This window comes from Seriola lalandi, unplaced genomic scaffold (assembly GCF_002814215.2).
Source record: "Seriola lalandi dorsalis isolate HSWRI2012SDOR001 ecotype SW California unplaced genomic scaffold, Sedor1 jcf7180002054688, whole genome shotgun sequence".
Lineage (NCBI taxonomy): Eukaryota > Metazoa > Chordata > Actinopteri > Carangiformes > Carangidae > Seriola > Seriola lalandi.
The window spans coordinates 1478464-1503574 of NW_019525241.1; the positions used below are offsets into that span (position 1 = coordinate 1478464).

Here is a 25111-nt window from a genome sequence, read left to right on the forward strand (position 1 = left end):
AGTAATCCTGACACGTTAAACTGATGGTCAGATGTACTTTTTTCTGAGTAACATGCTGCCCTAATTGATGTGATATTTCTTGTAAGGACGTGTTCCTCAGTCAAATATCCAACAAACTTAAAGTGACATTTTCATTTAAAAACATGTCTGTTAAGTCACTACCTATCAGCAATGAGGCAACATAATGGTAATTGAGCCTATGGTTCACTGATGAAAGTATTGCAATATTTGCAGTATTAAGAACTGAGTGTCAATGGCGACATTAGTGTAAAAAAAAAAAAGTTGTATTAAGTTGCTGCTAATGCAAACGATCATTTCTTACTGCTGCAGTTTCACATTAAATCGCAAAGCAGAAGTTATTATAAAGCAGTCAGTAACTGCAGGTGTCGCCAAAACAACTAGGGCTGAAATCTTCCAGTCTGCCACATTACAACCTAATTTCATTTGTTTCCCCCTTTGGTCCAGACGTTCATCATTCTCAGAGGAACAAGCTCAGCTCAGCAGACGGATGAAGGAGCTGCAGCGACGACACAACGAGTTTCGACGCCTCCTACTGGGAGGCCAGGGTCCGTTCAGCACAGGCCCTGCGTACATGACCTCCTCACCCACCCCCCTCCTACTCCTCGGGTCTGAGGGGCCGTTATCCAACATCCCAGTAAGTACAGCAGTGACCAGACATTTTGGCAGCACGAGAGAAATCCTTCATAAAAGGGGCACAGAGACCTAAATTCTACACCCACAGCAGCAGGAAATAGTCCAGAATGCATTGCAGCAATGGCACGTTTTGAGGAAATGCAGCCTCCTACTCCGACTCTTCCTTCAGTTACGCAAAAGCCACACCTCATACTTTTCGCTGTGGGTTGTTAAGGGGAATCCCTTCAAATGTCACAGATCAACTGTTAAGTCAGTCTGGAGCCGAGCTGCTTCTCCACAGTAAAACCAACAAGTAAACAACTTATTTAAGTGACACACAGGAAACAGGTTGCATGTTCAAATGCAAATTACACCCATGGCAACACAATGAATGACATAATAAAGCCAGCATTTTTTGTGTGAGTGTGTGAATGGTGTTAATCTACATTTACAAAGATACGCTGTCCTAACGTGTGTCCCTTGTGCTGCAGGAGGAGCAGCATCAGAGGGAGCTCTCTCTGCTGCGTAGGAGGCTGGAGGATCTGGAAAGTGCCCAGCAGCAGCAGCTGGAGGAACTGGGATCTATGGTGCAGAGGGAGCGGGACCCCAGTCTCCAGCCTGACCTCTGACCCCTACACTGCAGAGTGAGGTGGAGCCCTGTTTACAAATCAAGGACACCAACAGTGTTTTTACAGAATAGAAACATTTATTGGTGTATTTACAAAAATGGAGTGATACATTTTGTCAGCGTTGACATGTCACACTCGTGTTGTGATGGTGGGGACTGCTGCAGCACCTTTATTTTTTTTTTTTTTTTTAAATTGACCATGACATCCTCAGGATTTAATTTTGTATTGCTATGCTTTTTGTTTGCTCTTCAACCTCGTTGAAGTTTTTGTGTGTGGGGGAGTCGATACAAAGGTTCAGGACACTACAGGCTGTTTGCACAGTGTTTACACAGACTGTTGATGTCCAACATGTTTTACTTGAATTGTATTAAATGAATAATGATTTACAGATAAACTTGTTGGTGACATATCTGTGGTTTTGCCTTGGTTGTACACTGTGAGGACTAATCGTCCATCAGACAGCAGATGTGTCACATACAGACACTAAACTGCATTCAGTAGAAATGTCCTTTTATACAAGTTTTATATAGCACAGATTTGTGCTATTTTAATGCTAAAAACTTCAAGGATTATGAGTTTCCAAAAGACCTTTGTCATGATGGGACAGAAAACACACACAGCTCCTCACTGACATGGCTGTCAGCTCCTCTCTGCTCCTCTGAAACAGTTTGTGAACTCAGTACCTCAGAGGATGATGGACGCCAAAGTCTCTTGTCTCCTCACAGCTTCAGAGCTCCATTGAGTTCATTCATATGAGTGAAAGTTAGGCAGCTCAGTTCCAGGCGCAGCTCTTCAGTTCATCAAACAAGTTTTTAACATGATGTAGTTGCTCCGTCAGCTCAGTGGGGGCTCCGTTCTGGTCAAGCTTCTCTTTTATCTGTGGAAAATGAATCCAGTGTCAGTTTACAGGAATGTTGCAATTTTAAAATCTACATTTTCTAGTCAAACTTCTGCTCAGTGGAGTGACAACTGTTCCTGACTAATCCTTCTGCTTGTGTCCAAAAACATTCATGAAAACAAACAGACAAGATTGAAATCGTCAAATCATTGTTGGTTTGCATTTTGAAATGTGACAGGAACAGGAAGCAACTGCCTGATAAACAAAGTAGAGAGAAAATCAGAGGGTTTTAAATCTCATTTCCTCCACACGCACACGCACACACACACACGACTGTTGGTTTCACAAGTGTCTCTGTGGCTGTTGCTCGTCTGGACAACACCCCAGATACAAGGTGACAACAAATAAAATGTGGGTAAACTAGGAGTTGCGCTCATAAAACAGAAACCACAAGAATAAACACATTTCTAATGTTATGACCTCACATGCGTCTGTTGAAACCACATGTATTGATGCACATAATGAAATGTAATGGTGGTTTTGCCTAAAGAAAGACAAAATAATAATAAGAAGGTGGGTAAAGCTCATTTAAAGTTAGATGGTTTTCACACTGCAGCCAAAATCCCCCAGTTAACATTTGTCATTGCCCACACACTCAGACCGGATGATGTGTAATCAGTGTGAAAAAGTCAATTCCAGTCCTGGTTGTGTTTTTCTCCAGTGTCACTGTTCACCTCAGAGAGCAGTTTATCAGTTTGTCACCCTCAGAGAGTCAATGTGCAAACTGCAAATAAAATGTGTTGAGAGAAATCTATGTGGCATCTCAAACATCATCGTCACTTCACCCAAAGCACTCACAGTGACTTCAGAAAGTGAGAAGAAAATGTGTGAGCTGCTCCTGAGAAGAAAAGTACTGACCTCAGTGAAGTATCGCTGGATGAATCTGTAGAGCTCTCGGAGGGCTGCGGCTTCATTGAATTCATTTTCATGTTTCTGAAATAAAAACCAGTCATCTTTCACTGCTGGTCTTCACCGAGCTACTTTTTCTTTTTTTCTTTTAGATTTTATATTGAAATGGACGTTACCTTCGACTCCTGCTGCAAGAAGTCCTTGAATTCTGAGTCTGTGATTGGTGACTGCTCTCTGATCTGCTTATAGTACGCCTTCACTTCCAGTTTGAACTTGGGAATATCTTTGGCATACAGGAGCTTGTTGGTCGGCGCGTGCTGGAACACAATAACATTCAAATACCGTGACTTTTTGGTGCAAACCTCCTGTGAAAAGATGCTTGATTTTACTTCTGTATTAGAGTTGACATCCACCACTGAGTCCACTCTCAGCAGAGGAAGGAAAACTAGACTTCCTGCGCTTCTTGTCAGAATGAAATGCGAGACTTGTCTTATACTTTACCTTCCCCAGCTGGGTCTCACTGAGGGAGAAGGAGTCCATGAAGGCCTGAGCGATGACGGACAAGCAGCCGTCCAGATGTGGAGTCTTCTCCATGTCAAAAACAAACTGTGGGTTTTTCAGGATGTTGACCCAGAAGCGCAGAGGCAAACTGTGAAGAAAGTGTAAAGATTCGTCAGGCAGACGCTCTACCATCCCTACATTTATTTGTTCTGACTTGTCCACAGAGCTTTGGATGACCCAGCTGTACCTGTTGGTCTTCCAGATGTGCAGGACATCTGGGTCGGTGATCTTCATGTAGTCTGCCTGAGTGTCCAGGAAGTCAAAGAAGTATTTGACAGCATGCAGAGCTTTGCTGTGCTGCGTCCCCCAGATGGTCTTGAACAGGTTCTCCACAAATGAATGCACGGCCACCTTAGAGAGAGAACGAGGTGATTTCATTTCTGCTGTTCAGAAGTACACTGAGCAGGAAAAGATATTTCAAGTTTCAAATTTAGTTTAAATTCCTCTCATCTGAGATAACTCTACATGCTTCCCCTGTCATTAGAACTCGCTGTTGCTTATTAATTTCCTGCTTTCCTAGAAAAGGGAAGATCAAAGTGACACCTGCTTTTTTTCTAAGTTGAAAACAAAATCTTCTTCAAATTCAGCAAAGCTAAGCTCAGGGTGCGAGTGACAGAAATGGCAGCTTCCTGTATCAACTCTGCTGCTGGTGGTAAAAATAACCACGGCAGAGGCAGATTCTAGTATCAGTTCTGCCCGTGTTGGAGTGAGTGTCTGGTTCCCTTGCCTTGGTGGAGAGCAGCTTGGTGAGGTGCACTTCCTTCAGTTTTAACTTCTTCCTCTCTGGGTTCTTTCTCTGGTCCTCGTCTACATCAGGATCAATCTGCCGGTAAAGAAAACACCAGCCACCAGTTCATCTCAGCCCAAACTAACCTTCAGTATCCTGTGATATCTGAACATCTGATGAGTCACTTCAGCAAAGACAAAACACAACGTGTCTCTTACCAAGTGGAAGTATTTTCCAGAGAAGTTCTCATCATCTGGAGGGAAAATGAGCAGAAATCAACAGTGATTATTTGCAGAGATAATTAACATCTTCTTTTCTGTAATCACTGAGATGTAATATACAGCTCATAAAGAAAAACCTCTGCATGAAAGAAGGTTACGCTTCAGTATTTGAAACTGACCAAGACCCATTTCTAAATCCTCCTATACGCTGCACAGTAAATCTGGGACATTTCTAAAGGTGACAGTGGTGGAGAGCAGCAGAGAAACAGTAAATGTGCATCTCCACAGCAGCTGAAAACATTTAGTTTCTCCCACTGAACACTCGGGTTGTCACCAAAATAACAAAATACTCAAAGCTGAAGCTCCACTTAAGCTGACTCGAGCTGATTGTTTGTTCGAGCTGGCAGGCTTTACTTCATTAGGACTTTGAGTGTCGACTAGAACTGAAACAATTAGTCAATTAATCAATTAGTCAATCAACAAAAAAAACAACTATTTTGATAATCAAATAATCATTTTAGTAATTTCTCAAGAAAAAATAGTGATAAAAAAATGTGAGGATTTGTTGCTTTTCTCAGCTTGTAGTAAACTGAACATGTTTGATATCTGTTTTTGAATAAACAATTCACTAATTGATCAAAAAAGGCAGATGAATTTATAATGAAAACATTAGTTAGTTTAGTTGAGATTATTTTTACACATACTGGTCTCAGAGTCAGACTTGAACCTTCACGGCTGGTGCAAAAACTACCAGATGCTGTTCAGAGACTTATCACTGCAACTGATTGTAAACTCTTAAATCCTTTGTTTGTCTTTTAAGTTTCAAGCAACCTCATGTGTTTTTATCCTGCTAGCTTTGCTTTACAGCTCCGTCATGAACTGCTCTGAATAGAAGAATCAGCTGTTTATCTCAAAGTGAAATGAAGGGGACAATTTGACATTTGATGAGTGAAATACAAAGTGCTGCTGAGCTTTAGATGTGTTGCTAGGCAACTTTGGGGAGTTTCCACCCGCTTCCAGTCTTAATGCTAAGCTAAGCTAAACACCTCCTGGTTCAGTCTCCATACTTAATGTACTGATGTGCGAGTGGTAACAATCTTCTCAGCTCTCACCCTTCAGACTTCCCTGTGGGCTCAGAGGAGGACGAGTTTTCTTAGAAAGCACTTTGATCGTCTCTCCATCAGCAACCTGCAGGAGAACAAAAACAGGATGCTGCTGTTTTAGTGAGAGGTTCATCAAACATCAGCTTTCCAGGAACCAAAGAAAACCTTTATTTAACATTTGTGCAATAAAACTCAAAGGTCGAATATTTAAAACTTTTCCTGTGTTTTATTTGTTGATCCATAATCACTGTAGTTTTACATCTCCTCTCTCAGGCTCTTCTCTGGAGCTCTAGTAACAACAGGTCAGTGAGCCAATCAGAAGAGAGGAGGTTCTGAGCTTCTCTTTTGATTGGCTGACTGTTCACTGAGTAACTGAATAAAAATATAGCAGATTTCAGGTAAACACTCAGAGAAAACAAATCCTGCAAGGCTGAACGGTGGGTCCAGGTGGGCGGGGCGTGGCAGGAGTCCTGGCAGCTCGTTTTAAGGCTCAGTTTCTGAATACAGGTTCTATATTAATATAGATCCTAGACCTGCTTTAAAATTTTCAGTGTTACATGGATTTCCCAAGTCAGCAACGCTCATGTGTTGTTTCTTGTTTGGCTAATCATGTGCTTATTTAAGTTGTAGCATGGCCAACACACACCAGAACATCAGGGCCATGATTCAGCTCATTTGGTGGAGTTGTATCCCTCCTGCCCTGATGGTGCTCTGATAGATGGTGCTCAAAAAAGAGTCCATGATCCCATTAGGAAGCCATTACAAACCACTCTCCCTCCAGTATGTTTTTTTTTTCTTCTTGTATATAAAAGCCTCTCTTCAGCTTTGATGAGCTGCTGTCGACTAACTAGGTTAAATATAATTCTGTTGTTGCCGACAGGAAACAATGAGTCTGATATTAACAGCAAGTTTCAAAGTGAAGAAAGTAAAAGACCCTGAAAAGCAGCGTTTGTTCAGCACAGTGAGTCATGTTATCTGACTTTTGTTCTTGATGTTAATACTACACACACCGCCTCAGTCAACAATGGGTTTTGTGTGTGTGTGTGTGTGTGTGTGTGTGTGTGTGTGTGTGTGTGTGTGTGTGTGTGTGTGTGTGTTGAAGATGGTGGGAACTGTTGTGTTTTCTCTCTCTAATGTTGTAAAGTCTGACCTGACTGTAAAGAGTCTTGAGATGTGACGTGTCTTATGAACTGAATTATAAAAGGTAATTATTTTTGGGTCTCCCAGCATGTGGCCTTTTCCTGTAAGATTAAATCTGTCTCTGTTAAAATATTACAGGTGGTATTTATCCAGTTTCTGTCAAGCTGTCATGTGAATTTTATTTGACAACCAGCACAGAAAACACCTGTATCTGCTCCAGTCCGCACAGACAGCAGCAACAACACTGAAAGTGAGAGGAGACTTGTAGAGACTATGGTTTCTTTAGTTCGTGAAGTGCAGTGCTGTGCAGTCCGTATTTCAGTTTCAACTCAGAAACACCCTCTATCCAACACACAACTGGCCCAGACATCAACACAGGAGTTTCTGCATGAGAGTATGAAAGTATGACAAACTTTTTTTTTTCCCAAACACTTTCACCTTGTAGTGATTGAGTGTGTTGAGCATCGTCACCTCCCCGACAACTTCCGAGCTTCTGTCCACTTCCTCAAGAGGAACAAAGGATCCGATCTTCTCATGCTCTGGTGGGACAAAGAGGAAAAGTTATAGTTAAACAGTTTGAAAATGCTTTTTTGAAGGTTATAGATGCTTTTGTGGCAACTTAAAAATCAAATGTTTATTTCACTTTAATGCGCAGTCAAACAATATCAAGTTAAATGAGCAAAAATGTGCAATAATACCCCTTAAATCACCTGTTGTGCTTTAAGAATGTGGCTGCTATTGTTGTTCTTACTGTCAACAACTGTCCAGCTTCACCATGTCTGTGATACTCCAGACTCTTTTACAATTTATCACAATATACACTTTCATTTAAAGAAAAAGCTAAATCATTCCTTAAATTGTACATTTGGTGGGGACTATTATGTATGTGAGACTGACTTACACATTAATGTTCAAGGTATGTAAGGAACTGATGTGTTTTCAATGGTTTTATACAACAGTGGCACATAGAAATAAGACATATCAGCCATTGGCTACAAATACAAAACCTGTTCATAAAACCACTACATTGTTGGTTTTTTTGTGTTCACATAGTTGTCAATAAGAAAAATATAGAATCTCAGACTCATCCTCTGAAACGCAGCGAACAGCATTTAAACCATAAAACTTAGTTAGACAGTAAAGCAGTGGTGTGTTACTGACCGATACAAACGTCCCTGAGGGCGATGTTGTAGGGGAAACCAAACTTGGCCTTGAAGGTGGACAGGATTTTCTCTTTGACCTGCTCCACCGTGTCACAGCTGAGGGCGTTGACCTCCAGGGGCTCACTGACCTCCCCGTCACTGCCCACAGCAAACAGCACCTTCAGCTTCTGCACACAACAGACACAAACATGGACACAACTCACATGACACACTATAAATCTCAGTCTCGTGTTTTTTTTAACCTCAGGCAGAATTAAAAACAGATTACTACATTTCACATTAATTCACTCAGATACACAGAGTCCATGTCTCAGTGGTGACTAAAACCTGAACTCACTCGCTCATGCACACAGCAGCTTGTACAGTATACTTGCTTGTGTACTTGTCAAAAACGACTAAAATAACCACTAATGCTAATCTCAGTTTCACTATTGTGTGAACAAACTGGATCTAAACCTCATTGAAACATTAGCTGTTTCAAAATGTACAGTTTACAGTGTTCGACCGACTAGCTCGTAGCTCATCTGTCGTTGCGTCGGGTGTGTTTTGAATGCTGCAGCCTGGAGCCCACACACAGTTAACTATATTATACACACATGGGTTAATGATGAAAGGAATCTGATCGTTACGGGCGTGTTCTTATTCATAATAACAACACGTTATAAGAACATTCGCTGTGTCATGTTCGTTGTTGGAAAGTATAAAGCAACTGCAGGTTAATAAAAGGTGTTCAGAGCCGTGTCACATGACAGGAAGTCCTGTGACACGGACAGAGACTGATGATCTTATTCCTCTCTGCAGTTTTGTGGCTAATGGTTGCACCTAATGGCCAATGTACAGTAAATGTAAAGTGGTTTACTTTACATGGTCACAGGAACACTTTGTTTTAAGGTGGATTTTCTGTTATTGTACAGAGTTTAACATTACAGCGGCACCATGTGTCACTGCAGCAGCAGAGAGAGTGAAATGTAAAAGAATGAACACAGGACTAAAGATGAAACACAGGGAAGTGTTGTATTAGAAAAGCGTTGTGGCAGTGATCCAACACATTATTTTTTGTTGAAGGTTTATGTGCAGGATGTTCATGTCTCTTACTTACTGCACATCATGTATGTTTCATGTGCTTCAGTCTAAATGACATTCAAGATGTACCACATGAAAAGATATGTACCATGAGCGTGTACATGTGTAAGCGAACTGTCAAACATTAGATTTAAAATACTGTGTGACTGGGAGAAGCAGTGATGAATCCACAGAGACTGACTCTACAGCTCTCTCACTCTCAGTGCTCTCAGCTGTAGTCACTGAAATAGCTCTGATGAACTCACGGTGCCTCTACCTGCCCCGCACCAAACAGCAGACAAAGTTACAACCGTTTAGCAGCTAAAGAAACCACTTCATAGGAGACTGATATCACAGGTTCATCTTCGGTTGCCAGCATTTACACACTCCAGTGACTGTGGTCAGTCCTGCAGGACTACAAAGACTTATTACAAAATAAAGTTCTGTTTCAGTTTAATCTCTCGGTGTATCTCACGTCATACTTGGCCACTAGCTCATATTTTCCTGCTCTCTCAGTTCTAATGGCATCTACATGCTTTATAATGAAATAATGTGTTTGGGCAGCGTATATTGAACACTGTCACTGTGTTGTTCTAAATGGGATATAAAGTAGTATGTATCTGCAAATGAGCCCATAACTGCCAAACTACTGTGTGTACATGTCAACCCCCATCTAATACTGAACATCGATTTTTTCTCATTTGTTGTATTTAATTCACTGGTTCCCAATATCTACTGCACAAAGATTAAATGTATTTTTTCAGTTCTTCTGATCTTTGCTTTTTGCTAGTGAATAACTGGATAATATTACTTTTTCAGGACTCTTAAAAATTACTTAAAGTACTTTAACTTTTTGGTTATGATCCATAAACCTATACGATGTAGAAAGTAGAGATTTTTTCATTTTAAGGAGTCACACAAGCCCACAACTCTAGGAACCATTGATTTAATGGATGTTGATGTCTGATGTCATTTAAATCCTTCTTTCAGCTGAACATGTGAATTGTTGTTTATTTTTCACAACTATGTATTTTTTTTACTTACTTTCTATGCTAATACAGTATTAACCAACATTATAATTCAACTTGCATTAAACACACACACTTCTGCATATAGTGTCATGAGGTTCTCTATCTCTGCTCTGATCAGTTGGGTGTGTTCAAAGAAACCAGGTTCATACAAAATGTGGGTTTTCTGATATGTCGACGAGCTGCAGTGGTTGAGAAGTCAGTAAAAACCTTCGACAGTATCAGTGTCTTCACACACTCAGAGTAGGTTATTGACCAACCCAAGCCTTTCTTAATATTTTGTTTCCTGTCAACAAACTGAACACATCCCTCACTGACATAACAAAACAACATCCACTCTCATTTTCAATCTGAATGTTTGACAGCAGGCAGATACTTCCTGCTGTAGGATGAGAAGATTTTCAGTTTCACTTGTGTTACCAAGTTACTTCAAACTACGCCCCAAACAGAGGCCACAACAAGGTTGTTTTTAACTCTAAACATGAATAAATTGAATTTCTCTCAACCAATTCACTGTCTTTTAAGCAATAGGTTGAGTAATCTGATATACAAGTATAAAGGTTTTAGGCACTTTAGATGTTTAAATTCTTATTGATCCTGCAGTGCTATTATGAACGGTCTCAAATTCATGCTTCAGCAGGACAGTCAGTCCACATGTAGAACCATAGTCAGAAGTATCCTCAGAGACAATAACCAGGAGTCCTGCAACAGATGGACTGGCCCCAACAGAGCCCTGATGTCAGCATCATGGAGTCAGTCTGGGATCAGACTGACTCCACAGCCTAAATCCACAGAAGAACCGTGGCAGGTTCTCCAGAATGCTGGAACAACCTACCTGCCAAGAACCTGAAGAACTGTGAGCATGTGTACCGAGGAGAACCGGTCCTGGTTTAAAGGCACGGGGGGGGGGGGGGGGGGGTCATAGCAAATACTGATATTGAGTTAGGTTTTTTGTGTTTACTGCACTTTGTACAAATCACAGTGCCTAAAACGTTGCACTGTACTGTGCATTTCTGGATACTTCAGGGACTATTTCAAAACTTCTGAGGTAAATAAACCCCTGTCAAGCTCTTTACAGCTATACTGTGTGTTCAGATCTTAAGATAAACAGAGGAGGAAGTGATTCAGAGGCTGTTTCTGTGCACCGACAAGCTGTCTCCTTACAGTCAATGTGAGAAACAGCCAGACCTGAAAGTTATTACACTAAAACTCTGAAGTCCATGTTAGGTTTCAAAAACCTGACCCACAGTTTGGAGATTTAACATTACAGCATCCTTTTTGATAGAGCTGAAATACAGGATTAAGCAAGAGCCGTTTTGTAGAGAGCCATCAGACCAAAAAACAGAACTAAGAAAATGGGAAGTGGTAATGATTTCCTGCATGTTCAAATACAGCCGACTAAACTTGGGATGAACTGACGCAGAAAAAAAATATGTAAATGTTCCACTAATAGTTTAGTGGTTATTTCATGTACCTGAAGTAAATAAACCACCACACAGGAAAGGAGCTCTTGTTTGGACTCCACTAATTCGCTCAAGTGTACAAGTGCCCTGAGATGTAAAACGAGTGTGTGTGTGTGTGTGTGTGTGTGTGTGTGTGTACCAGGCAGCTGAAGTCCGGAGCCTGCCACAGCAGCCAGTCCTCACTGAGTGTGTACAGAGCTTTCTCTGTCACACAGTCCACAGGTCCTTTGGCGATCTGCTGCGTGACAGCGCTCACCATCAGGAACAGGTGCTGGCCAACAGTTTCCTGTACAAAATCAGAAACAGGAACTCAGTGGGTCAGTACTGTAAACCATCATCACATGGGCTGTGTAGAATATGGTACCGACAATCACATTTATGAAGAAGACCGCATGTGTGGTGTAATGTAAAAGAGCTGATTAAAATTCTGAACTGTGGACATGACATGAATAACTCCCCTGACTGCATGATAGCTATACAGAGCTACTGTCAGTCACCATGGAAACAAGCCTGTTGACAGAGGAGGTTTAGGGGATAGGATGTAGTTTATCAAATAGCTGAATCGACACCTACAGCAAATACCCTGCTGGAGCCTCCCAGAAACACCTTGACAAGATATTAATAACCAAAGGTAAATCATAAAGCAATATAACTTACAACACAGACCAACATCAACACAGACAAACCAGTGCCTTACTTATCATGTCAAAGACAGCTTGAGGGAGAAGTATTGCACAAATTGTAAAACCATTTGCTTTGAACACTGGATTGTGATGCATGGTGTTATTATTATCACCAAGCGCTACAGGACAAGTTCCTGTTTACTTCACACATTGTATGTTGACAATATTTTAACTAATCTGAAGGTGAGTCACAAGTAATGATAAGACAGTGGCTCTGTGAGGTCAAACTAAAGAATAGCATCGGCACGCTATCGTACTCACAGTAATGCTAACATACTGGTGTTTAGCACACATTCGTTTTATCATGTTCACCATCTTAGTTTAGCGTGAGAGTATCTTATCCAAAGCTAACCACTAAATTAAAAAAAAAAAATCATGATGGTGCTGAAAGAAAAGTCGAGGAATAATAAGTCATTAGTCTGAAAGTTAGATATGTCGTCTTGGAACCATGAATGTCAAACACCAATTGTGCACCTATCCATTTAGCAGATGTTGAGCTATTTAACTGGATAAGTCAAAACTTTGACCTGCTGGTGGCACTGGATGAAAAGTAACCAAAGTCGTTAGAATTTATCGTCTGGGGACCATTAATGCATTTTTTCTTTAACAAAATTTAAGGGTTTTCCAACTAATAGTTGTTGCGATATTTCAGTCCTGACAAAGTGGTAGACCGACCAACAGACAACCATACAGCCAGTGTATCAGCCTGGTTAAACGTAGTCATAAAGTGATAGTAAAGAAAAAGCACAAAGACAAGAAATAGAAGAGCAACGGACCCGGAGGAAGCCATAAAGGCATATGGACATCCAGTTGGTCAACAGTTTCTCCACTGTGGACTCAGTGCGTCGTAGAAACAGTTTGGGCTGAGCGTTGCTTTTTTGCTGCATCAGATCCTTCAGCAGAACCTCCATCACCTCTGTCAGGTAGAACAGGTTGCCGTGGAGTGCTACTGTTAGTAGAGATGCCAATGCACACCTGAAACAGAATAGAGTAAAATGAGAGAGGAGACAAGAACAGCACGTGAGGAAGACGAGAAAACAATCCTTAGGAGATGACAAGAAGATAATAAAAGCAGACAAGAATGGATGAGGAGAACAATACTGACATGAGTTAACAAGAGGATGAGCAAATGGACTGCACTTATATAAAGCTTTCTCATCACGCGCGCGCGCACACACGCACGCACGCACACACACACACACACACACACACACACACACACACACACACACACACACACACACGGTGCAATTTGGGGTTCAGTATCTTGGCAAACACACTTAACATGTGGGCCAAAAGAGCCAGGGATCGAACCACCCACCTTCGACCCGCTCTACCTCCTGAGCCACAGCTGCCCTAACAGCCGTAGACTTATAACAAGATTAGGTCAGAACTAGTATACGGCCGAACTGTGTTTGGTCAATGTGAGCACAGAGAGGTGTGTATGTGGAGGGAAAGCCTAAAATACTGGCAACTCTCTACAGAAAGTAGCCATGGTTTGTCCAAAGAGCTTTAGATTTATGTGCTAGCTGTTGCAGTGCAGACAAAAAGGTGAGGGAGGATACAAGTGAATGGAAATAAAGTGAAAAATTTAATGGACAATAATAGGTAAGAAAAAATAAAGAGAGAAAAGTGGAACAGGAAACTGAAACCCCAGTATTAAAATAGTATAGAATAGAGCAGTGTACAAATATGGAAGAGAAGAGAAGCTGAACAACAAAAGAAAATAAAAACAGAACAAGACAGAAAGCGTCAGCAAGAGCAAGCACAAAATGGAAGAGATCAAAATTACAGCTGCATCGTTACCAACATACATCTTTAGTATCATGATATGTGAGTCACATAAACTGGCTTTAAGTAAAATAAGAAAAACTGACTTGTCTTTGATGGTGAAGTTCTTCTGCTCCTCCAGAGCGTGAACCATAGACGTGAGGAAGAGCTGATCCTGGATCAGCCTGGACAAGCCCTGGCAACACTCATCAAGCTGAACCTTCACTGCGTCCTGATACCAGGTCAGATACAATGACGCAAACATCACTGACAGTTACAAGACTGCACATTATGACATGTGCATGTAGCTGGTGTCAAACCTTACCTGTCCAATGTCTCTGATACACGACGTCATCAAACTTTCACTCTGGGAAACAGTAACAAAATGGTAGCTCTGTTAATTTGGTGATGATAATGTATTCAATATTTTTAGCATCAGTGTGTCTGACATGATCATTTGCTTTCTTCACATTTCAACTGTACCTCAGGAAAAAAGATTCTGGAGGCAAAGTGCTTGTAGTCCAGGAAAGGAATTGCTCCAACGTTTTCCATCAGCTCAGCTTTCTCTGTCTGCAGATCCACAAAACCTGCAGCAGACAGTTAAATGAGGCTGCTTTTATGAAACTTTGAGTGACACAACATCTCATTTGGCATGACTGGAGAAAACACTTGAAACACCCATGTTTTCTCTGGGAAACACAACAAAGGACAAAGCAGATAATATACATATCTCTCTGTAGAGTCAGATGAAAAAGCAACGTTGTGAAGCAAGCATCAGTTTTAACAAGTAAAAAGTGAAACTGTAGTGTAAATGGGTTCTGATCTACCTCTGCAGGCTTACTACAGGATTACTACAAATGAGGCCATGCGTTGATGTATGTGTACATTAATGCATGGCCTCATTTGATACAAGAGTCTGTTCCTTTTTCTGATGTCAAACTTGTCACAGTTGGCATTAAGACATATATGTATGTGTACATAAAAAATCTATTTTTTTAACACCAACCGTGTGAATAGTTTGACATCAGAAAAAGGAACAAGCTCAATTATCTCACACCATAAATGTGAAGTGCATGTGTTCGTGTGTGTTGAGGCTCTGTGAACTGAGGAAAGTAAAGTGAAGTGGTTCAACATAGGTTTGAGTGTGATAAGGCTCAGCTGCTTAGCGAATACGATCAGATACATTTTTCTCATCTTGTAAAGTTGTAGCATGTTGCAGAGAACGTGTGAAACTGTTGCTTGGAGACATTTTAATGTTTAACAGATTGTAGTAGACAGTTTTCAGTGTTGGAAGCCTTTGTAAATACAGTGCTAAAATAAGTACTGGGAACCATGGAAAGCTCTGTCTCTTCTCAGTACCAGACTGTGTTTGTCCACAAAGACAATGCATTCATTTTTGAACAATTTTAAATTATTCAATTTTATTTGTATAGCGCCAAATCATAACATACATTATCTCAAGGCAATTTACAGAATAAGGTGAAGACCTTATAATATTAAAGAGAAAAACCTAACAGTTCCCACGATGAGCAGCACTTGGTGACGCTGGAGAAAAAAAAATCCCCTATAATGTGTGATAAAAAAGTCTCATTACAGAGAATGCAACATGGCTCTTTGATCCAGTACTAAGCTAGTTTCATTACGCCAACGTGCCCACAATGACAATGCCAACATGTTGAGTTTTAGCAGGTATAATTTTTCATGTTATATATCCACCATCTTAATTTAGCATGTTAACACTTGCTAATTAGCACTAAATATAAAATAGAGTTGAGGCTGTTGGGAATGTCATTAGTTTTAGAGGTATTTGGTCAAAACCAACACTGAATTAATTAAAACTGATCAGTGTTTCCTCTACATTCATTTAGCAGTGGCGGCCCGCCACTGCTAAATCATGGCCGCCACGCCTTCAAATTTCTTTTCTTTTTTTTTTTTTCTTTTTTTTTAAATGTCGCAAATGCACCACCGCCACATTTCTGCACCTTCACAGCACAGCCTGTGTGATGATGAGCGCAACAGCGGGTGGAGGGGAGGAGAGGGGAGGGAGGGAGTGGGGTGGTTGGGGGATCCTATTGGAGTTAATTACTCGCGAGAGCGCGGCCTTGAAAGTGACGTCACGTCAGGCACCAGGTGAGAGTCAGAGAAGTGTAGTCGTGAGGAATAAGGCAGCGAAAAGGTAGACTTATTAGCCAACTCAGTGACGCTAACTTGGGTAAACTAATTGATAGCATTAAGCTAATATCTACACGTCATTATGTATTAACTGCTGACTGCATTTTCAGATGAGCTTGTTCAGATACTTCTCTAAGAAGAGAAAGACAACAGATGAAGAAGACGCTAGTCAGGTAGCATCATAAGCCTTTTACTGACTCGTAAATGATGATGGTTAGGTAAAAAATAGTATTTTAATGTTCACACTTGTAATCAGATGTGATGTGAGTGTAAACTATATAACGCTTTTAGCGTTACGTTACTCACAGTTTTAATGTAATGTTATTAGACAAGTAACATTAGACAGGGAGGAGTTGTTAAACAAAGTGGAGGAGAGCAGAGCAGCGGGAGAGCTGGGTGAAGGTGCAGGGGAGAGAGATGAGCCTGGGTGCAAACTTTGCCGCTGACTCTACAGATACCAGATACAAAACACTCAATATCTTAGTTATTAACATGACTGGATAAAGAGGTAAGATTTTATTAACATGAGTTTAATACAAGTCTTTTTTCTTTCACTTGACAAAAGCAGTTCTTAGAGCTAAAGCCAAAAGTCATTGAATGCTGTCCAAACACTAGCAGACACACAAAAACTTTGCCCAAACAGAGCACAAGGGCTCTGTGGTGGCCTCATATGGCTACATGCACAACCTCCAACTCAACCCTCATGCCAATTTATGAATGAATGAATAAATTAATTTAATGGTTTATTTAACATGGACAGTGCACATTAATAAACACTGCTGTAAATGCAACAGTTAGCTAAAAGTTTTCATCTATAATTCCTGGGCAGATGTTTCAAAATCCTTGTCAAGTTCCTGTGCAGAGGCCCATGTTGTTTCTGCTTGAGGCAGCCGTATTTTGCCAAAATGTAAGCATTTAGGACATACTGAAGACGTACAGCAGAGGAGATTGTGCTGCAGGATGGAAGTTTCTATTGAAGTTTTGATACTTATCCAAAATTGATTCTGTTTAAACTGGTCACTATTGGGATTCATTGTAGAAGTCCACAAGTGCTCAGTACTTAAAATGTGAGCTTTTATCTGTGCCTTATTGTTATAGCACAGATACATTGTGAGAATTTGTGACTGACCTTGTCTGATGTCATTCCTGATGTCGAGCTCCAGGACCTCCAAACGTCTGTTCATCCTAGCAGTGAGCTTCTTCTGTTGGCGTCGATAAACAAGAACCACCGCTGAAAGACGAAACCAAGCAGACAAACATACAAAATGACCGCTGAAAACATTCTACATGAAGCGTACATTTAAACAGATATTGGATTGTTACAGTAGCTGTTTTTCTGGTGGCCCTTTGCACAGCAACACATTGCTCTGCCACTCTGCCGTTATCACCGGTCGGTTCCTAACAGAGAGCGCGCCGATTATAATCTACTGCAGGTAATGTACCAACTATCTACGACGACCTCACAGAACCCCAAGTCAAAAAATACGAACTTTACCTTTAATGGCAGCTAGCGCTGCAGCTCAGTCCTCAGTTCTTATCTTGCTGGACCTAGTGCTTTCTTGGTTTGAATCCTATTTCACTGGACAACTAAACCTCTAAGACTGAACTCTTAGTCAGCCCAGCCAATCAATCTTTCCATCACGATATCAATATCAAAATCGCATCTTCATCTCTCACCCCTACTGGAATGCCCTTCTAGCGGGCGTCCCCTCATGCACGGTGAAACCCTTACTGATGGACCAGAATGCAGCAGTCCGTCTGGTCTTTGTCACTCTGCTGCTCATCGACCTACACTGGCTACCCATGACCGCCTGAATCTAATTCAAGTCACTAATGCTGCCCTCGGCGTCTGCACTCATCTACTTGAAATAAATCATTCAGCCTTGTGCTCCTTCTCGGCCACTGTGTCCCAACAAGCAATGTCACCTGGTATCACCATCCTCACACAACAATCTCAGTCCAGATTGTTCTGGTCTGTGGTTCCCTGATGGTGGAACAAGCAGGAGCGTCCCTCTCTCTCATCTCAGACTCATCTCTTCAGAGAGCACCTCCTCTGCTAACACCTCGAACATGCCTAACTAGCTCTTACTATAAACCTTCACTGCACTTCTTTACCTGATCTCTTTGCACTTATTGAACAGATGTAATACTTAGTACTTAGACCAAGGTGCACAGCTTTATTGATGTCCCTCACTTGTGAGTTGTTTGGATAAAAGCAACTGCCAAATGAGTAAATGTAAATGTAATGAAAAGAGAAAATGGTTTCCCTGTTAAGGTTTGTCCTGTATAACTCTTTGAGGCTGGTAGTGGAACAAAATGGGCCAAATCACTCTGTGACTTTGTGTACTCACTGACGATAATGCAGGGTATCAGCAGAAGGACAAGCATCGTCAAAATGAACAGTGATGAAGAGTTAAGGTTCAGTGTTATTGTCCTATTTCCATACTCTATCTGTAAAAAAAAAAAAAAAGCAATAATCACATTACATTTGAAAGGAATTGTACAGAGCACAAATACATATTTACTACTTTGAAAAAAAGTTACGTTTAATAACTATTGTATAGAAACCAATATACTCTATGATCAGGCTCGTTTTATTTTGGATGAAAGATTTACCTTTAACTGCTGAAATTTAGTGACGGTCGTGCTCTTTATGTCACAGGTGAAAAGGTCAGACTTATTTTTGGTTTCTTTGAGCCACATGATGCAGGGGTGTTCTTTTCCATCATGAATGCCAAACACTGACAGCTCAGCGCTTGTCATGTCCAGTTTGTCTGCCTTTTTCTGAAACAAAAAGAGATACAAATGCTGACCTTCAATGCATTCATGTCTTTATGTGTATGCATTTGTGACAACAATATTCATTACCTCTATGATGATGCGGACATCGTCCCCTCTCTTTGTGGATGTGAAGCTGGTAAACTCAGGGTTTGGATAGTAGGTGATGCTTGTGGAGCAGGGCACGGTATCGTTGGCTACTTTCAGAGACAAAGTGCTGTTAAAAGTCCCCTGATTGTTTCCTGCCGCAGGTGTGTCATAGGTGAGATTCTGCAGCGAATTAAAGGAATATTCTGTGTTATATAGAATATGATGTAATCTACAGTGAAGTCAGAATTTTACATATACTTTGGTTGAAGTAAATTTTTTAACCACTCCACAGATTTCATGTTCTCAAACTATAGTTTTGGCAACTTGGTAAGGTGAAGTACTTTTCACAGCAATTGTTTACAGTTTGTTTGACTTTTAATTCACTATATCACAATTCCAGTCAGACAGAAGTTTCTATATACTAAATTGTATAGTGTAAAAGTGCCTTGAAACTGATTGGAAAATTCCAGCAAATGATGTCATGGGTTTAGAAGCTTCTGATAGGCTAATTGGAATCATCTGTGTTAATTGGAGGTGTGGAAGTATTTTAAGGCTTAACCTCTAACTCTTTGATTGACATCATTGGAAAATCAAAAGAAATCAGCTCAGAAAAAAAAAAGTCTGGTTCATCCTTGGGAGCAATTTCCTGATACCGGAAGGTTCTATGTTCATCTGTACAAAACAACCGCACACAACTATAAATACCATGGGACCCTGCAGGTGTCATACCACTCAGGAAGGAGATGTGATCTGTCTCCTTGAAATGAACTTACTTTGGTGTGAAAAGTGCAAATGAATCCCAGAACAAACAGTGTTAAGAGAGTCTTAACAACATAACCTGAAAAGCTGCTCAGCAAGGAAGAAGTCCCTCCTCCAAAACTGCCATAAAAAAAAAAAACCCAAATCGTATGTTTGGAGAAAAAAAGGATGAGGCTTGCAAGATCGCCATCCCAATTGTGAAGCAGCATCATGTTGTGGGGGGATTTGCTGCACAAGGGACTGGAGCACTTCAGGAAATAGATGGCATCATAAGGAAGGAAAATTATATGGATAACATCTCAAGACATCTGCCAGGAAGTTAAAGCTCAGTCGCAAATGGGTCTTCCAAATGAACCCAAGCATACTTCCAAAGTTGTGGCAAAATAGCTTGAGAACAACAAAGTCAATGTATTGGGAGTGGCCATCACAAAGCCCTGATGTCAAGCCAACTGAAAATTTGTGTACAGAATTGAAAAGAGGTGTAACAAGCAAGGAGGCCTACAACCCTGTCTCACTTCCACCAGCTCTGTCAGGACCTAATTGTGAGAAGCTTGTGAAGGGATACCTCACACATTTGACCGAAATTAAACATTTAAAGGCAATTCTACCAAATACTAGCAAAGTGTATGTAAACATCTGACCCACTGGGAATGTGATGAAAGGAACAAAAGCTGAAATGAATCATTCTCTCTACTATTATTCTGACATTACACATTTAAGTGATCCTAAGATCCTAAGACATGTTGTTTATTAGGATTAAATCAGTAATTGTGCAAACCTCAGTCTGAATGTATTTGAAGTATTTGTATCTGAAGTGTATGTAAACTTCTGACTTCAACTGTATGTATTGCATAGAAGGACATGGTAATGTAATGTGACACGACACAAACATGATTTGACATCTCTCTTTGACAACAACGTAAAATACTAGAAAATACTAATAGTGGAAAATTACACAGGATGATGTGACAGGACATGTTGTGATATAATGTGACAGTAAAGTGTAATGCAGAATGATATGACATGACATAATTAATGATAGATAACAACGCTATGTAACATTGTGCTCGTCTCCAGACCCACGTGATAGCTGCTGTTTCCAGGAAGTTTGACCTCCTGTGGGGCGTGGCTGTGTGTGACCCCTTCCACAAAGTCCAGGCGAGAGCCGGTGAGTGTGATCTTCCTCTTTCCACTACAGGACACAGAGGAGCAGCCAATCACAATTTAATACACAAGCTCTGTTGTTCTTACATTTTGTTGTGAGTCCTTGGGAGGATTTGTGTTTTAAAACCCAACAGTATCTTAACTGTCATGTCTTTTAAAACTGTGTTACTATTTGAGATGCAAACCCAAAGGCAGAAGTGTCAGTTTCAGTTGCTTCAACCATAAAGGGAAGTGGTGAAAGACACTGCTTTTGGGAAGTTGCTGTCATTCCCCATCAGATTACCCTCAACCTGTTACAGTTTGTCAGTTACTGACATTGTTATGGAGAATAAGTCTCTGGAGCATTTGTGATACCAAAGTATAAAATTAAATTGTCACACCAGTTCTGTCTCAATATTGACCAAGTGGTGGTTCACTGATGGCAGAACGCTATGTGTGTCACTTTAAATTTGTTCTTTCAATGACTTGCTGAAAGCTCTAAGCCAACTCTAATGGAGCTCAGCACTGTTTTGTTAACAGTTTTAAAACCTGTTCCCTCAAAACTAAAGCACTAAACCTGCTAAACGAAAGAAGTCACTACTTAAAGAGAAGCTCATGTTATATATGTCTACGTCTATATCAGCAGTATGTCATGTTCCTTAAATGAGTTCTTTTGATTTGATTGTGTAACCCTGCATCTGCTAGAAACAACATGTCTGAATCTGAGATTATCAGTTATAATAATAACAACAACAATAATAATTATCATTATTATTAAATGGTTTTATTGGCTTTTGAGACATTTAATCTTTATGTTTTATCAGGTATGTAAAAGTACCAAGAAATCCAAACATACCTGACCCAAGTGCTACTTGGTACAATGTTAGTGCAGGATGGTGATGACTGGTAGGTGATTTTAGTATTGCCATGGCAACTACCGTCTGGGAGGAGAACACATACTTTGACCACGCCTTTTGATTCTGTGCTGGGAATGTGGAACGTCAGACTCACACCTGTGTTGTTCCATACAGGAGATCTGAGCAGAGCACACAGGAAGACAGAGGGAGAGGGAGCAGTTCATCTCACTGAGTTCATGACTCTTACACAGGTAACTTGATAAATCCACCTTGTTTAAACTCACCAAGATGGTGTTTCATATGCTTAACATGTGAGTGATAATATACTGCTATTATAAAACATCTAAACCCTAAAGAGATCAAATGAAGAATGCTTTTAACATAGAAAACAGCAAAATGTTGGTGCAAGCCTATGCAGTCACATCAATCAACAATTATTGAAAATAATGATCTGACAATTCCCTGAAGCGGAAGCACACTCAGCTTTAATTTCAAGTTTACATCAGATACCAAAAAGTCTGAGCAATGATGCTGAGAGGCAAAAGGGGGTGAACATTTTTCTATTATTCATAAAGCTGACAAATCAGCAGCTGTTCCTCTGACTATCTGGAGCCTTATGATGATGCTGCAACACCAAACTTTGTCATCACTTAGCTTTGGTAGCATGTGTGAACCAAACTTGAGCTTCAGAAACATATTTTACATCAGAAATCCAGTTTATGGCTTCAGGAAAGAGAAACATATTCATATGTATTGACTGGACAATCACTGGTAACTAATGTCAGTTCTGTCAACTAGTAGAATGTAAACACTCATAATGTGGGTGGTATTTCCATATAATAATTGCTATATTTAAAATGTTGTAAGCATAATCTTAGTGGCCCATAAACTGACTCACTCTCGTGGAGAGCAGTCTTCAGTCTGGATCCTCACTCTGGTCACATCACTGAGGTTATGACCGCTCAACACTGCATGGTTTCTGCCGTAGAAAGACACGACACTGGGAGTGATGGAGGAGATCTCTGGCCTCTGACAGTAAAACACACAGAAAAATAATCATTTTAACGTGTCGCCTTCTACTGATGTTTTAACCTCGACTGAATGTGAAGAAGGTGAACTTCAGATGAAGAATGTGTGTGAGAGCTGAGGTTCAGACTCACAGAAAAGTTAATTCCTGACCCCATCATTTGGCAAAGACTCTCCTGCAGGAGGAAGAAATTCAGCAGGATTACATGACACTCACTGTGAAGGTATTTTTAGAGTCGATTCAGGACATTCAGCTAAAGACAAAACCTGGAGAACAGTAGAAAACAGCCAGCCTGAGGGATATGCCAACACCTATAATGCTGCTTTATTTACATGGTGTACGTATGTGCAGAAATAACATTTTGGTTTAACCAGCATTGGACTCAGTGAAACACAGTCAGACTGTCGTCACAGTGAAGCTGCTGTCTTTGCAAAGTGTCTGAACTCTGAACCACTCTGAGCAGGCAGCTGGGTGCTGACTCAGTTGGTGACTAGTTTTTTAACGTTAGAAAACAAGACAAAATGTAAATAAGATGGATGTGGAAGGCATTTCGTTTTGTAACTTCTGATGGAAGCTAGCTGTTTCATCTCCTTTCCCATTTGTTCACGTTTGTTAGATAAATACATAAAAATATACATAATTACATTCCTCACTCCCTGATTTGCCCAGGAACAGTGGTTTTTGCTCCAGCCACATCCAGCCCTGATACACTGCTGACACCTGAGGAGGAAACAAATCTTATAACATGTTGGTGTAAAGACCAGCGTCAGTATAACACTAGAAATATGGATCACAACGACTTGATAGATCACAAAGATCACAACATAATAATATACGTTTCCTGGTATATTAGACATTATTAGTTGACAGTAGGTGTCTTTGTGTATTGACAGTGGTAGTGGACTTACAAGACAGAAGTTGGCGGTCCTCTGATGTCAGAGCAGTTGGTTAGCGTCAGTGGTTCCAATAAGGTCAACGAACCAAGTCTAATTCTTACACTGACTGCCAGGCCTGAAATGCAAATAACACATTCAACATTACAGTAAAAATGTTACAGTTTTCAGTGATACACGTGTTTACATGCAATATAACAATGAAGCATCACAGGTTTGTCAGCTGATAAACAACTGTATATAAGAGTAAAGTTACTGATGGCAGCTTTCTCAAGCTTTCAGTTTTACTTTAAAACCATCATCAGGAGCGGGCAGAGGTGACAAGGAAACAGCAGCAAATAATACCAGGTGTGACTGACTGCTCAGGTACAACAGTTAGGCTGATGATAAATAAGCCTGTGTGTTTAATATTAGCGGATCCCCTGATAAACAACTGGTCGTCCCGTTGTTAAGTACATAATTCATGAGATTATTACGTTTATCAAATGTAACTGACCTTCAGCAGGAAGTATGTTCTCAGAGAGGATGCAGATGCATTGTGGGAACTGTGGAGGAAACTCATTCTTCCTACAAAGCTCTCTGGAACGCACAAGGAACTGACAGGCGAAGTTGGACCGTGCCTTCTCGCCCGCAGTCAGGTGTGTCAGGATGTTAAGTGTGATCTGAAAAAGGTCTCGTTGTGAGTGTTTAAAGGACAAATAACTGACACACAACTGATCAGAGTTAAAACTTGTCCTCTCTACCTGGCCAGTGGAGTCCTTTGCAACATTGTGGGAAACCATTTTCTGCTGGTAATCATCAGGAATGGACACCCAGTCTGAATCTTTGCAGTCATCTTCAAATGTGCAACTAGGAAAAGAAAATTATTTTACAACCAAGTTTAAAGTTGTTTAAGATGTTTGAAGACGTCAGATGAGATGTTTCACTGACCTCTTAGAGTCACACCAGACACAGTATGGATCCTGTGCAGACCAGCACTCCTGCACATTTTTGTATGTGCTGCACGTTGACACGGGGACACGCTCCATCTAGAAGAAAACACTGACACTTTGCTACACTTTGAAATACAACATACGCACATGTGACATTGTGGTAATAAACAACCACTGTGTTCAGCACCATCTTACATGTGATACACGTACAATGCACCCACCTTGTTCTGAAATGGCACGTACACATGTTTACGATCGACTTGATCCAGTTGTATTTTGGGAAACACTCTGCGGTCATCATCGGCCCTGTAGAGCACCGTGGGACAGACGGTGTGATAGTTCTTATCCACAGCAAGCTGAAAACAAGAACGTAGCTTTGGTCATTTTCTGAGAAACTGAGCTGCTGCTGGTCAGTATCAACAGTTGAAGTAAAACTGATCTTATGTATCTTACCCTGATAAAATTATTATTTTGAAAGGCAAGCAGGTAGGTAACCTTGGTAACCAGTTCACCTACACACAAACCATGTA

The 25111-nt window shown here is 40.7% G+C and overlaps 2 protein-coding genes across 4 annotated transcripts in view; one reads left to right on the forward strand and one right to left on the reverse strand.

Moving 5' to 3' along the window:
* Positions 1-1669, forward strand: part of cep83 (centrosomal protein 83) — a 16187-nt gene extending 14518 nt beyond the window's left edge. For both annotated transcript variants that reach the window (XM_023423006.2, XM_087178436.1), the window contains exons 15-16: positions 466-655; positions 1125-1669. In XM_023423006.2, coding sequence (XP_023278774.1) covers positions 466-655; positions 1125-1262 — 328 coding nt within the window. In that variant the 3' untranslated portion in view covers positions 1263-1669. The remainder of the gene's footprint in view (positions 1-465; positions 656-1124) is intronic.
* The window catches only part of plxnc1 (plexin C1), a 27445-nt gene continuing 3653 nt past the window's right edge, over positions 1320-25111 (reverse strand). The window contains exons 3-31 of one of the 2 annotated variants that reach the window (XM_087178435.1): positions 24803-24937; positions 24580-24677; positions 24393-24498; positions 24146-24311; positions 23665-23767; positions 23410-23476; positions 22890-22931; positions 22628-22758; positions 21729-21908; positions 20813-20921; positions 18971-19150; positions 18719-18886; positions 18454-18553; positions 17232-17333; positions 14414-14517; positions 14256-14297; positions 14038-14162; positions 12937-13135; positions 11617-11763; positions 7923-8091; positions 7200-7300; positions 5631-5706; positions 4516-4550; positions 4298-4393; positions 3758-3921; positions 3511-3658; positions 3186-3326; positions 3019-3093; positions 1320-2139 (exon numbers count right to left, since the gene is read on the reverse strand). In XM_087178435.1, the coding sequence (XP_087034561.1) occupies positions 2035-2139; positions 3019-3093; positions 3186-3326; positions 3511-3658; positions 3758-3921; positions 4298-4393; positions 4516-4550; positions 5631-5706; positions 7200-7300; positions 7923-8091; positions 11617-11763; positions 12937-13135; positions 14038-14162; positions 14256-14297; positions 14414-14517; positions 17232-17333; positions 18454-18553; positions 18719-18886; positions 18971-19150; positions 20813-20921; positions 21729-21908; positions 22628-22758; positions 22890-22931; positions 23410-23476; positions 23665-23767; positions 24146-24311; positions 24393-24498; positions 24580-24677; positions 24803-24937 (3414 nt within the window). In that variant the 3' untranslated portion in view covers positions 1320-2034. Of the gene's footprint in view, positions 2140-3018; positions 3094-3185; positions 3327-3510; positions 3659-3757; positions 3922-4297; positions 4394-4515; positions 4551-5630; positions 5707-7199; positions 7301-7922; positions 8092-11616; positions 11764-12936; positions 13136-14037; positions 14163-14255; positions 14298-14413; positions 14518-17231; positions 17334-18453; positions 18554-18718; positions 18887-18970; positions 19151-20812; positions 20922-21728; positions 21909-22627; positions 22759-22889; positions 22932-23400; positions 23477-23664; positions 23768-24145; positions 24312-24392; positions 24499-24579; positions 24678-24802; positions 24938-25111 lie in introns of both variants that reach the window. The other variant, XM_023423008.2, reaches the window with a different exon arrangement.